The sequence below is a fragment of the Neovison vison genome, chromosome 2 (genome assembly GCF_020171115.1).
Source record: "Neovison vison isolate M4711 chromosome 2, ASM_NN_V1, whole genome shotgun sequence".
In the NCBI taxonomy this organism is placed as follows: domain Eukaryota; kingdom Metazoa; phylum Chordata; class Mammalia; order Carnivora; family Mustelidae; genus Neogale; species Neogale vison.
In genome coordinates, this window is record NC_058092.1 from 229831798 (window position 1) to 229843929 (window position 12132).

At 50.0% G+C, this 12132-nt stretch overlaps 1 protein-coding gene across 4 annotated transcripts in view; it reads left to right on the forward strand.

The window, feature by feature from the left end:
* PLPP4 (phospholipid phosphatase 4) overlaps window positions 1–12132 on the forward strand; it is a 119970-nt gene that overhangs the window by 105616 nt on the left and 2222 nt on the right. For all 4 annotated transcript variants that reach the window (XM_044236689.1, XM_044236691.1, XM_044236693.1 and 1 more), the window contains one exon: window positions 3931–4101. In XM_044236689.1, the coding sequence (XP_044092624.1) occupies window positions 3931–4101 (171 nt within the window). The remainder of the gene's footprint in view (window positions 1–3930; window positions 4102–12132) is intronic.

Here is a 12132-nt window from a genome sequence, read left to right on the forward strand (position 1 = left end):
TCTCCACACTGTTCTCCAAAGAGGCTGCACCAACTTGCATTCCCACCAACAGTGTAAGAGGGTTCCCCTTCCTCCACATCCCCTCCAACACATGTTTTTTCCTGTCTTGTTAATTTTGGCCATTCTAACTGGTGTAAGGTGATATCTCAATGTGGTTTTAATTTGAATCTCCCTGAGGGCTAGTGATGATGAACATTTTTTCATGTGTCTGAGAGCCATTTGAATGTTTTCATTGGAGAAGTGTCTGTTCATATCTTCTGCCCATTTTTTGAGATCATGCTGAGTGAAATAAGTCAAACAGAGAGAGTCAATTATCATATGGTTTCACTTATTTGTGGAGCATAACAAAAAGCATGGAGGACATGGGGAGTTAGAGAGGAGAAGGGAGTTGGGGTAAATTGGAAGGGGAGGTGAACCATGAGAGATTGTGGACTCTGAAAAACAATCTGAGGGTTTTGAAGGGGCGGGGGATGGGAGGTTGGGGTACCAGGTAGTGGGTATTATAGAGGGCACGGATTGCATGGAGCACTGGGTGTGGTGAAAAAATAATGAATACTGTTATGCTGAAAATAAATAAATTAATTTAATAATAAAAAAAATGCCTGTGAGTCCCTGCTTCTTTTCAAAGCAACAGACACTCCCACACTTTGGAGGGCTGCGGCGTGGGTCCCAGGGCATGAGGGAGAGTGCCTTTTACCTGTTCTCCAAAGAATGAGTGCCAGCCTGTGGCTGCCAAAGCTGGTCAAATTCGAGTTCCAGGGGGACCAGGAAGTGATCTAGTGCAGCCTGAGGGCCTGGCCTTGAGCTACCTGCCCCAGGTCTTGAACTTAGAGGGTTTCAGCAGCCCCTTCCCTTGCCCGTGTTGTGCCTCAAGGCTCAGGTGGCTGCTTGAGCTAGGACTTGTCTGTCCTAAAGTCTCCGAATCAATTTGTTTTACGGGGACGCAGACAAATTCCTGCCCTCATCGGCCTTGTACTCGTGGACGTCCTCTTTTTGGTTGTGTTTCTTTTCCCAAGAGATGCCAGTTTGGCAACACTTAAGGCTGCCTCTCTGATTGAAATCTTGGAGACTTTCATCCATAACCCTACACAGCCCCAGGACAGTTCTTTAATGCTCCCACATTCAGCATAATTAGCCAGATAGACTTGCTAAGCTGTCTGGTTTGAGTGAATTCCATTACTCCTCCTTAAGAATTCAGGATGAGGCCAGTACCCACCACAGCCAACTGTCCAGCCTCCCCCTCCCATTCTGCTACTGCAGAGGAGGGTGTAAATGGATAGAAGAAGCAGAGCAACATGGGTAAGGACGGGAAATTAAGAACCCATCATGCTGGCTAGGATGGAGGCCAAAGGGGACCACTCTCGAGTGCCCGTAAGTCACTTAAAAACCTTCCATCGTAACAAAAATGTAAAACAGGCCTGGACAGTGAAGCTCCTTACATAGTCTTCTTTTAAATGGAATATTTAATATGCATGGGCACTGCTTTGCTGTTTATTTAAGTGCTAATCATTGTTCAAAAATGTTTAAGTGCTTCATTTTTATTCCTGAGATAAACCTGATTTAATATTGTTTATAAAGAAAAAAAAAAAAAAAAGCAAAAACCAACCCCTTTCACTTACCTTAACTTGGTTGTTGGAAACATTCTTACTTTGGCCTAAGCTCATGTTTGTGCCTGGGGGTGGGGGGATCCCTTTTAAGAAGACACATGATGGGGGCCACCTGGGCGGCTCCGTCAGTTAAGCGTCTGACTCTTGATTTAGCCTCAGGTCATGATCTCAGGGCCGTGGGATCCAACCTGGCACTGGGCGTGGAGCCTGCTGAAGAATTTTTTCTCGTTCCTCCTTGCCCTCCCCAACCCCACTTGTTCTCTCTCTCAAAAAAAAAAAAAAAAAAAAAGATACATTGTCAGAGATAATTTGGTAAAGCTACAGTTTAACCATTTTTACGTGCTGTGGCCACGATTATCTTGAACCTACAATTTGAGGTCCAGCTTTTTCCCCTTAACATGGTACCGTGAGGATGGTCTGTCGCGCCGTGTGAGCTGTGGTTTTCCTGGGTGCGTCACAGTCCCCTGAATGGAAACATCACAGTTTGCTTCTCTGTGCCTCTGCATTCCCCATCTTCCATTGTTCTATGATTATAAATAACTCGGCCGCGATATCTTCTAGAGATGTCCATATTTTTGGATTACTTCCCTGAGGTGGCCTCTTGGGGAGTCTTATAAGAGCCTGAGTGTGTTTGGGGCAGGCCCGCAGACTGGAGAGTGCCCGCTGGTCTCTCGTGGACCCTGCGAGATGCAGAGTCGAACTCCGCAGGTCTGGGCCAGCCTGACGTTCTTTATCCGTTCCTAACTTGGGGACGCTGAGGCTGCTGCTTGGGCTCCGGCAGTCTCTCCAGGCCGCGGGTGGCCTGGCATCCAGAGTGTTTGCAAGACGGTTCTTACCAGGTCCCTGTGGGGCTGATTACCAAGCAGTCTGCCCCTCTGCGGGATTTTCTCTCCAAGAGGAAAGCTTTGATTAGGCTGGTGTCTAGAGGAGGCAGGGGCTGCAGCTTCTACGAGTGTGCAGAGCTCAACCCTGGCTGGCGCTGGAAGCACTCGGGGAGTACACGCATGCATAGTCACACACGCACACACTCATGTATACATATGCATATGCACACACATGCTCCTACGTACACACACACGCACACAGACATGCTTGCCTAGACAGACATGCACATTCATGTACGTATACACGCACGTACATATACACGCTCACACATACAGCTCATGTGTACTCACACACTCACGTGCATGCACACATACACCCTCAAACATACACATATACCCACACACATACACATACAGACACACACTATACTCACATACTCACATATACACACATGCACGTACTCAAATATACGCACACACATACACACTCATACACATATACAGTTATACACATTCACATGTGCACACTCACTTATACATGTACACACACACACTCCCACACACATACATTCTCACACACTCACACTCACACACGTGCTCCAGACCAGCAGACCGGCAGCTGCAGAATGTTCAGCAGCGAGACAAGCTATGAGGATTTTGTAAAGCTTCCTAGGTTTTTTTAGGTTTTCACCTTCCTGCTCCATGGGTAGCCAGGGTTGCAGACACTCTAAACCCACGGAAGACTAAACCCACACAAAACTTGCTTTAAATCTCACTGAGTTCCAGCTGTGTTCTAAACCTGACTGGGTAAGAAGTCTTGGAATTACACAAGCTACACCCGATCTCGACGCTTTCAAAAACAGATTTAGTGTAGTCATGAGTTGTCTTTACAATTCTAAAAATTAATAGCCATAATTTTTAGAAGAAAACAAGGCATTCGTCAATGCCAACCTCTCCATCAAACTCACTGCTCCACAGTTATGCGGAACCCATCTTATTGAGCGCCACCAAGCCCCAAATCTCTCCCTTTCCCTCCCTCTTCAAATCTAAGGAGTCATCACAGTCTTATATTCTGTGCACACTTTTTTCTTATAGAACCCAACACATTATATTGAAATCCTCTCTACACATGGCTGTGTCTTCCAACCAGACCCTGAGACCCTTGACACAGAGCATTGGACACACTTTGATATTCGCCCACCTAGAGCAGCGTCTGTCTAATGCACAGTAGCTACCCATTAAATCATTGTTGAGTGAATGAATGAATGAATGAATGAACTAGAATAGATTTTGATCAGACACAAGCCTGGAAGGTCATTCTCATTGTTAAAAGTTTCATACCAGCGTGGTTCTAGCAAGAGCCCAGATGGCCTAGACCGTGCCTGGCCAGCATGCCGTGGCCCTGGGGTGTGCAAGATGGCGGACAGGATGCCCAGGACATGCTGTGTCCCTGCCGCTTACCACCTGCTAGTGTAACACCTGCTGTTTCTCTTTGGCAGTTGCCTTTTCTGGCCTGGGCTTCACGACGTTCTACTTGGCTGGCAAGCTGCACTGCTTCACCGAGAGTGGGCGGGGGAAGAGCTGGCGGCTCTGTGCCGCCATCTTGCCCCTGTACTGCGCCATGATGATTGCCCTGTCCCGTATGTGTGACTACAAGCATCACTGGCAAGGTGAGTCCCTGCCCAGGGCCTGCCTAGTCCTCATGGTGTCATCTGACACTCTCCTGAAGGGAGGGGTGTAGAAAGGTACCCATTCAGGGAGAACCAGCTGCCCACTGCCAGACCAGTGTAGGTTGAAATAACCACAGATACAGTTTTAGAGAAAACCTGCCTGTTTGCGTGAGCTCTGACCTCCCTGCTGCCCTTACTGGAGGTAGCATGAAAGCCCCTCCTTTCCCTCTGTGCCCAGCTTCCAGCAGGAAGGCATACCCTGAGCCTCAGCCCCAACTGCGATCACCCTACTCCATCACTTGCCTCAGTCTTTAGACTTGGTGCCAAGTGGTTTTTGGCTCCTTTCACATCTCACATCTGTCATGCAAGAACGTATCTCTCACCACAGATGCGCTTCCAAAGGACGGGTCCAGCCCAGGGATCAACGCCAGTGGCGTTCTGAGCCGCTGCTAGGAGGCCGTTGTGAGTTTTACCTGTACGTGACTCCTGGAATATCGGAGACAAGGGAAAGTAACAGCCAACAAATGCGGGGCCGGAATAAAACTGCAGCACGCCCTGTCCCCCAGCGAGATAAGCCGCGGCTCACAGCCAGCTGACCGTCTCCAGCACCTGCCATGGCAAGCAGGGAGCAGGGCCAGAGGGGACGTCCGTGGGACTCCACGCCCCCAGCAGCGCAGGATGGAGGGCCACGTTCCCCACAGGGCGAGCCTCAGGTCACCTTGACCAGGCCACCCTGACACAGGAAGCCAGCTCCGGGGGTGGATCTGGAGCGGTGGCCAGGCGTCTGCATTAACATGCAAGTCGGTTATTTCTGATGAATGCTGAGCGGGGAAGAGCTGAATGGGGAAGAGCTCCAGTGTGTCAACTTTAAGCCGACAGACTGAATTATACATGTGCCAAATCCAGTTTCCCGCGATCTGAATGACTTTCCCCATCAGCCTGTGGTCTGCCCGTCCTCTCCCTTGCCATTTCCTGCTGCCTGCAGGCGGTTCTCCTCCTCCCCCTTTCCTGTCTCTGCAGCCAGCTGCCTTGTGTTCCCGCACACTTCTGGCCTCTTCCCAGCGATTTATTCCAGGGGTGGTGATGTAGCAGATGAGGCCAGAGGTGAGGGGCGCTTCTAGCTGGGGACATCATCTCCCCATCTTTTCTGGGGCCTCCCACTCCTCCTGGTTCTTCTCCAGCTTCTCCTGCTCCTTCCCTGGCCTCAGCTCCACTCTCCAGCCTCCTGGAGCTTGTGCTCTGGGCTCCCTTCTAGTAGCATCTTTGAGCTAAGAGCCAAGGCTTCAGGGTAAGGAGAGAGACTGATGCATGGTCTCCGCAGGTGGATGGGTCAAGTAGGGATCAGGGTCTTGAGGCCCTCCTGAGGCGGGCAGTCACTAGAAGCCATAAGGCTGAGCCCTGTGCCCTCCCTTGCGATCTGCTTTGAACTACGACTTGGACGGAGCTCCAGATGACACAAAGCTCCAGCAGGGGAGGGTGGCAGGGGCAGAGTCGCCGAGCCAGCAGCCCCAAGGCCTACCCACCACGCCCGGCACTAGTTTCCAACAGAATCATTATTGCCCAGATGATGAGGGCATCTCTCCATGAAGAACCGGGCGGGCTGGCTGGTGTCTTATGGACGCCTTTTTCATTTATCCCTTGTGAGTTGAAGTTTCTTCTGAGCTTGGGAACAATCACCCCCCAGTACTTCACATGCTTCTTTACAGACCAAATGAAATCATGGATCCGAATGTATCTTGTGAGTGAAAACATACTACACAAATGCAAATTGGCATTGTTGTTGCTTCCTGCATTGTTTCTGGAGAAGGATGGGTTGTGTTTCCCCAACAACTGATTTAGAGGCAGACGTGATTTTGGAACGTGGTCTGTTGGTAAGCCGTGAGTCCCCGGTTTGCGCTTTGATCTGGGCACTTTGGCTCTGTGAAACGATGAAGGGGTTCATCCTTGAATAGAGCGCTGCTGCATCTTACAAGGCAGTCAGGGCCGTCGTGGAGTGAACTTGTCCTGAAACCTTCAGACCTGAGATCAGCCTCTCTTAAATACTTGTGGTCCTGATTGGTTTTCCCTCATTACCTTGCTGGGGCTGGTACATCAGGAAAGGATGAAGACTCACAGTCCCAGGCTTTCCGGAGATGGTGGGCTCGTGATGCAGCCGGGCCCTTGAAGGCCTGCTAGCAACAGGGCTTGAGACCTGTCTTCTCCAGCTGACACAGAAAGGAGCTTGGAGCAGTAGAGGGAGACTAGTAACACTCTGTGGGCTGATAGGAAAGCAGAGCAAGAGAATTTATGTTCGGTGATGTTTAGGGCCAGACTTGAGCTATACTAGACTCCCACAGGCAAAACTGAATGTACATGGGGTGTTCTAGATCACTGGTGTGGCCCAAAGACCAGTTCACTGGTGTCGTCTGTTCAGTTCTTAACCCCCGAATCAGCCAGGAAAGGAGCATGCGTGCTTTTCCTTGGACTCTTTAATGGGCTCAGAAATGAGTCTGGCTCATTTGACCTGAATTCCCTTTTATGAGGCCGTCTGTCGCTGTCGACACCCGTGGTCTCAGCAGGGGGTGACTATATCTCCAGGGGACATTTGGTAATATCTGCAGATATCTTTTTGGTCTGTACAACTGGGGGCTGGTGGTGGTAGTGGTTGCTCCCGGAGCCTGGTGGGGAGAGGCCGGGTTTACTGCTAAACCTCTCACAATGTACAAGACAGTGCCTCCCTCACAGCGCAGACCTCCCCGGCCCCGGATGGCTGATGCTGAGGTTGAGAAGCCCTGATCGAAGGTGCAACTCAATGCCATCTCTGCTCCCCCTTATTACATGGTAAGAAGCGGCGGTGTCCAACGAGCGGGGAATTTTATTCATTGAACACTCACTCATTAAGGGAGTCATGAGGGAGGCCTCTTAGATTTCCAGCTTGGAGAAGGGATGGGCAGTGTGGGTGTGCGTTTGAGGCAGGATGCCTGATGGAGAGAAATAAATTGTTTTCCTTTGCAGACTGAGCCCAGTGACCGTGTGCAGGCGCTGCCGGTCATGGTGGGAATCCACGCAGAGCCCCGTAGGCGTCAGCAAAACCCAAATCCCTCTCATTATAGACTTTAGTTAACAGCATTAATATTATGAGGTTTTTATGACTCCATTTCAATTTTCACTTACACAACTGTGTCTAATATAGAAGTACATCCAATGGCTCGATTATATATTCTTATCCAATAAATAGCCCACAATCCCGAATGCCTCCCTCTTTCCATTGCCGTGGTTATTTTCTGTTATCAACACCCTTCTCGTCTTTTCTGCCTTCCCAGCTCCACTCCAAACAGACAAGCCTGTTGTTTTATTAAGTGGAGAAGAAGGAGGGCACAGGCCATGGCAGGAAGAGGCCTGTGAAGCATTTAGCAGGACTTGGGCAGAAATAAAGCCAGATGGATGGGTCCCGAGGCCGTACATGGCTGAGCGACTCCATGTCTTTGTGATATGCTGCCTTTCAGGTCAAGTGGAAGCTACAGGGTTTCATGGGTGAGGCTAACTGCCAAGCCCAGCACCTCAAAAAAGAGGTTGACCTTTGTGATTAGCCACGTGTTTTCAAGAACTCCCCTGCTGAGAAAAACGTGTGGAGAAAAATGTAGAGAAAGAGTAGAGCTTCTTACTGAACTTACTTCTGCCTCAACTCTCATAGGCTTGTGGGTTTAGGATTTCTAGTCAGTGAGAAATCACAGGAGTGGCAGGAAGGTATTGTTTGTTATGTGAGTGGACATAATCGTGAGCTCACTCTGCCCCTCAAATTCCTGTATCTGGATCTAGGCTTTCCTCATGCGACTCCACATTTGGGAGTAATCTTCCAACTGACACTGGTTTCTGGAATCATAATGTTGTTTAAGTGGTCCTGGGTGCTTGTGTGGTGTTTCATTCTAAGAAAGAGCACCCCCCTCTGAATGTAATACAGAAAAGTGGGTCTTAAGTGAGGAAACAGTCCTTTGTTCCCACCCAGCCCGAGGTTAGCAAGTATCCGTGGCCGTCACAGACGCCATATTTGGCCGGGCTGAAGTGTTCGGGGGCTACCACTGCCTTCCCCATGTTTCCCTGACTGGGCTGTGAAGGGTTTGTGATTTGAAATGAATTTTTGTGTAGTTACCAGACTTCAGGAGATGATCAGTCCTGCAGATGAGGTGGTTGGGAAGAGCCAGGAAGAGGCTGCTACCCCTTCCCTGCTAAACACACACACACACACACACACACACACACACACAGAGTTGAGGGATACACTCTGTTGACCAGGTGTTTCCTTGGTCTGTCAGAAGCAGTCTCTAGATTTTCTAAACAAAGTGACTTGAAAAGGAGCCCTTGGCACTGGGTGTGGTGCATAAACAATGAATTTTGGAACACTGGGAAGAAAAATTAAATTAAATTAAAAAAAAAAAGAAAAGCAAAGCAAAGGAGCCCTTGAAATTATATTTCTGTTCCTAACAAGATCCCACCGCCTTGAGTAAAACAGAAACACTGATATTCTCCCACAGATATTCTCGGTCTGGAGTGAACTGATTTCAACCCATTTTCACTCCACGGTGGGCTGCCGTCTGTGGCAGGGTCCGTATTCACGTTCAGCATCAGCTGCGGAATGTTGCTCAGGCTCTGGGAGCCTCTCGCCTCTCGGCCTTATGAGTCTGCCCACCTCTGCCTTCCTATCCCAGGCATCCCTCACAGGAGGGCTGAGGCCACCCCCGGTTGTCTGCCCCCTCCCTCAGAACCCACTGGACGGCGCTTTGGGCCAGGCCAGAGGAGCACGAGTCAGGCCCTCTGCCTCTCGGCCTCCAGGTTAGCCCTGGCCTTCCGCTGTGGCTCGGTCCCCAGGGAAGAGGGAAGTTGGCTGCTCACAAGTCTCGTTGATGACCTCCAGGCTTCACGTCATTCCCATCCTTCTCCCCTCTACTTCCTCTCATTTTCTCTGGTGTCTCTTGTGGGTTCTCTGTTCAGGGTATTTCTAGAATCCGACTCCCTCTGTAGGTGGGCCTCGTTCCCTTCCCCCTCCTAGCTTTGGCTCAAGTGTCCCCTTCTGGGTGAGGACATTTCGTGATGACCGCTCTTGGAACCGCAGCGCTTTCCCCGTGCTCCCTGTCATGCTTATCTTGCTCACGCATCTCCGTCTAACAAACCGCGTAGTTTGTGGTGTGTTGATCATTGTCTGTCCTTATCCACTACAAGAGAAGTCTGCAGGCTTTTTCTGCAAAGGGTCAGACAGTAACTATCTTGGACTTTGTGTGAGCCGGACGGTCTCTGTTGCAACTCCAGGATTTGGCTGAAGTCGTGTGCAAACAGCCGTGGACAACACGGAGGCGGTAGCTCACGCGATGCGTAGTTGGGAAACTCCGCACTAGAGTTCAGCCTTCATGTGGGCAGGGATTTTTGACTCTTGTTGCCATGACACATAGTGGGTGCCTGTGTTCGTTTCATAGGGTTTATAAAAAGTTCCCCAGACCTGGTGGCTTAGAACAATAGAAATGGTTTCACAGTTCTAGAGGCTGGAAGTTCAAAGTCAGGGTGTGAGAAGGGCCACACTTCCTCTGACACCTGTAGGGAGAAGATCCTTCTCTGTTTCCTCCAGCTTCTAGTAACCCCGGATGTTCCCTGCCTTATGGCAGCATCATTCTGATCTCGACCTCCCGTGTTTAACTTGCTTTTTTTCCCATCTTCCTTCTGTGGGGGTCTGTCCCTATGTCCAAATTTATCCTTCTGTAAGAACACCAGTCCCAGTAGATGAGAACCCACCCACAGCATCATTTTAACTCGATGACCCCCGTACGGAGTCTGTACCTAGATGAGGCCATGTTCTGAAGTACAGGGCTTAGGACTTCAACTTATCTTTTTTACAGGGTGGGGAGACACAATTCAACTCCTAACGGTGCCTAGTCGACAGGTTGAATGAGGGAATGCATGAATGAATGAGTCTTACTAAATCATGTTTCTTTCTTCACACTGGTTTTATTAAAATTTTGGGGTGCTATTAAAATTAACCTTTCCTTTACAAGTTCTTTCCCTTCAAAAATGAAAAAAAATGTGACTTGAAGCCTTCATTCAGTCATTATGTCACTGGTGCTGGTGTCCCAGACATATTCTCTCCCCGGATGTATGGTGTTGGGACAGACAGACATGGCGGCCGCCCTTCCCGCTCCCGGTACACCAGCCAAATCTTCTATCCTCTCTGCTGTGGAAATTCTTTCATAGAAGCTCAAAGTCACAAAAATAGGAAGCTTCTCTAGTAGTAGAATGAAAGGAACAGAAACTCTCATGTGGGCTTGTTGAGTTTGTCAGAGCGGATTTTTCCTGTAGTGTTCTGGGTCATACAGCCCAAGGCATACACGTTTCCAAGTCAAGGTGGCTCAGTGATATTGGATGTCACCATGGTGACAGAGAGGGATGTGTTCCCCCAGGGGACTTGACAGCCCATCTTCAGAGCCTTTCTGTTTGTTTGTGCCAAGCCCAGTGGGATCCTCTCTTGTCCTCTGACCTCATGAGAAGGGGGAGGGGGTCATGCCCATTTTATAAATAAGATTAAAATTCACGTTGCCTGATGCAAAGCCTCTTTCTACTACCACTGGAGCCCCTCTAGTGTTGTCTCCCGCTCCCCCCCTTTGTTGAGGTATAATTCGTAACTTAGAATTCACCCCTTTTAAAGTGCACAACTCTGTGGTTTTTAGTATGTTTAGAGCTGTGCAACCATCATCACTATCTAATTCCAGGAAATGTTCTTTACCCCAAAAGAAACCCCAACCCCAGCCCCAGCCCCTGGCAACCACTAATCGTTCTTCCTTTCTCCATGGATTTCCTTATTCTGGGCACTGCACGTACATGGGATCACACAGTGTGGGGCCTTTTGTGGCTGGTGATGTCACTGGTTTAGGGCTTCCATCTCGTCAGTGCGGGTCGACGCGTCCCGGCTCACTGGACGTTTACCGAGTAATGACTGCTGGGCTCTGGGAAGCAAAGACGAGGGAGGCCATCAAGGGGAAGTGAGCCCGGAGTGGTAGGTGTAGGTTAAGAAGTGTGTACAGTCTCCCAGAAAGACAGCGGGGTCCCTGGTCCATGCTTGAGGGTACACGGACTACCTGATGGTCAACTTCTGCCCTACGGAATGATAAAGACACCAGACCTTTGTAAAAGATGGTCGGTCCTTCTGTTTCCCAAATTTGCCAAGCCCCTTCCTTCTGTCCTCTGCCTGGAAGACTGTAGGCATCCTTGCTGTCTCCACTTCTCACTTCTCCTGGCTCACACCTGCCATCCTGCAGGGCTGGTCTGGGGGGCAGGGGGCGGTGCCCTCCATGAAACTCACCTAGTCCGATGGGACTAGCCCGGGCTGTTCCTCTGGATGGTCTCACAGACCCACGCTTCTCCTTCGAGATGTGTATCACGGCTGTGGCTCATGGATAAGCCTGTCACTAGTCAGGGTCCATCTGGCCTCTTCGGACTGTGAGGTATCTGTGTTGTTCAGCCTCGTGCCTGAGGGCCAGACATCGCACCAGACACCTGATACCCATGTGGAACACAGACGTGGGAGGAATGGAATAGCACTGATGCTGAGTAAGGAGACCGGCATCTTCTCCTTCAGGGACGCCGAGATCCATTGATTTCCCCTTTTGAACTCTCCAGTCCCATGCTGCCATATGTAGGGTAAAGTCAATCCCAAGCTGTTTTTCCCATAATAACGTCCTGCCTGTCCCTGCCTGCTTTTCTGTTAGCACAGGCCAGACAGGATGTGAAAGTGATTTCATCATCATAACAGTGGCCCACTTGAGGCACTTGATGACCATCTCCCTCCTAAAGGAAGTGAATTTTTGGATCTCGTTCACCACCTTTGTAATAAACAAAGTGCCACATGACCCAGCCAAGAAGGCAGCTTGCCTGGACCTTGCGTTGCCCTTGTTATTTCTGGTGACTCTGGTGGACCTGTGATACCACGTCCCCCTCTTCCCGTTCACTGGGAAAGCAGCGTGGGCGGCCCTCGCCTCGCCCTCGAGTGCTGCTCCACCAGTAAGCCTGGAG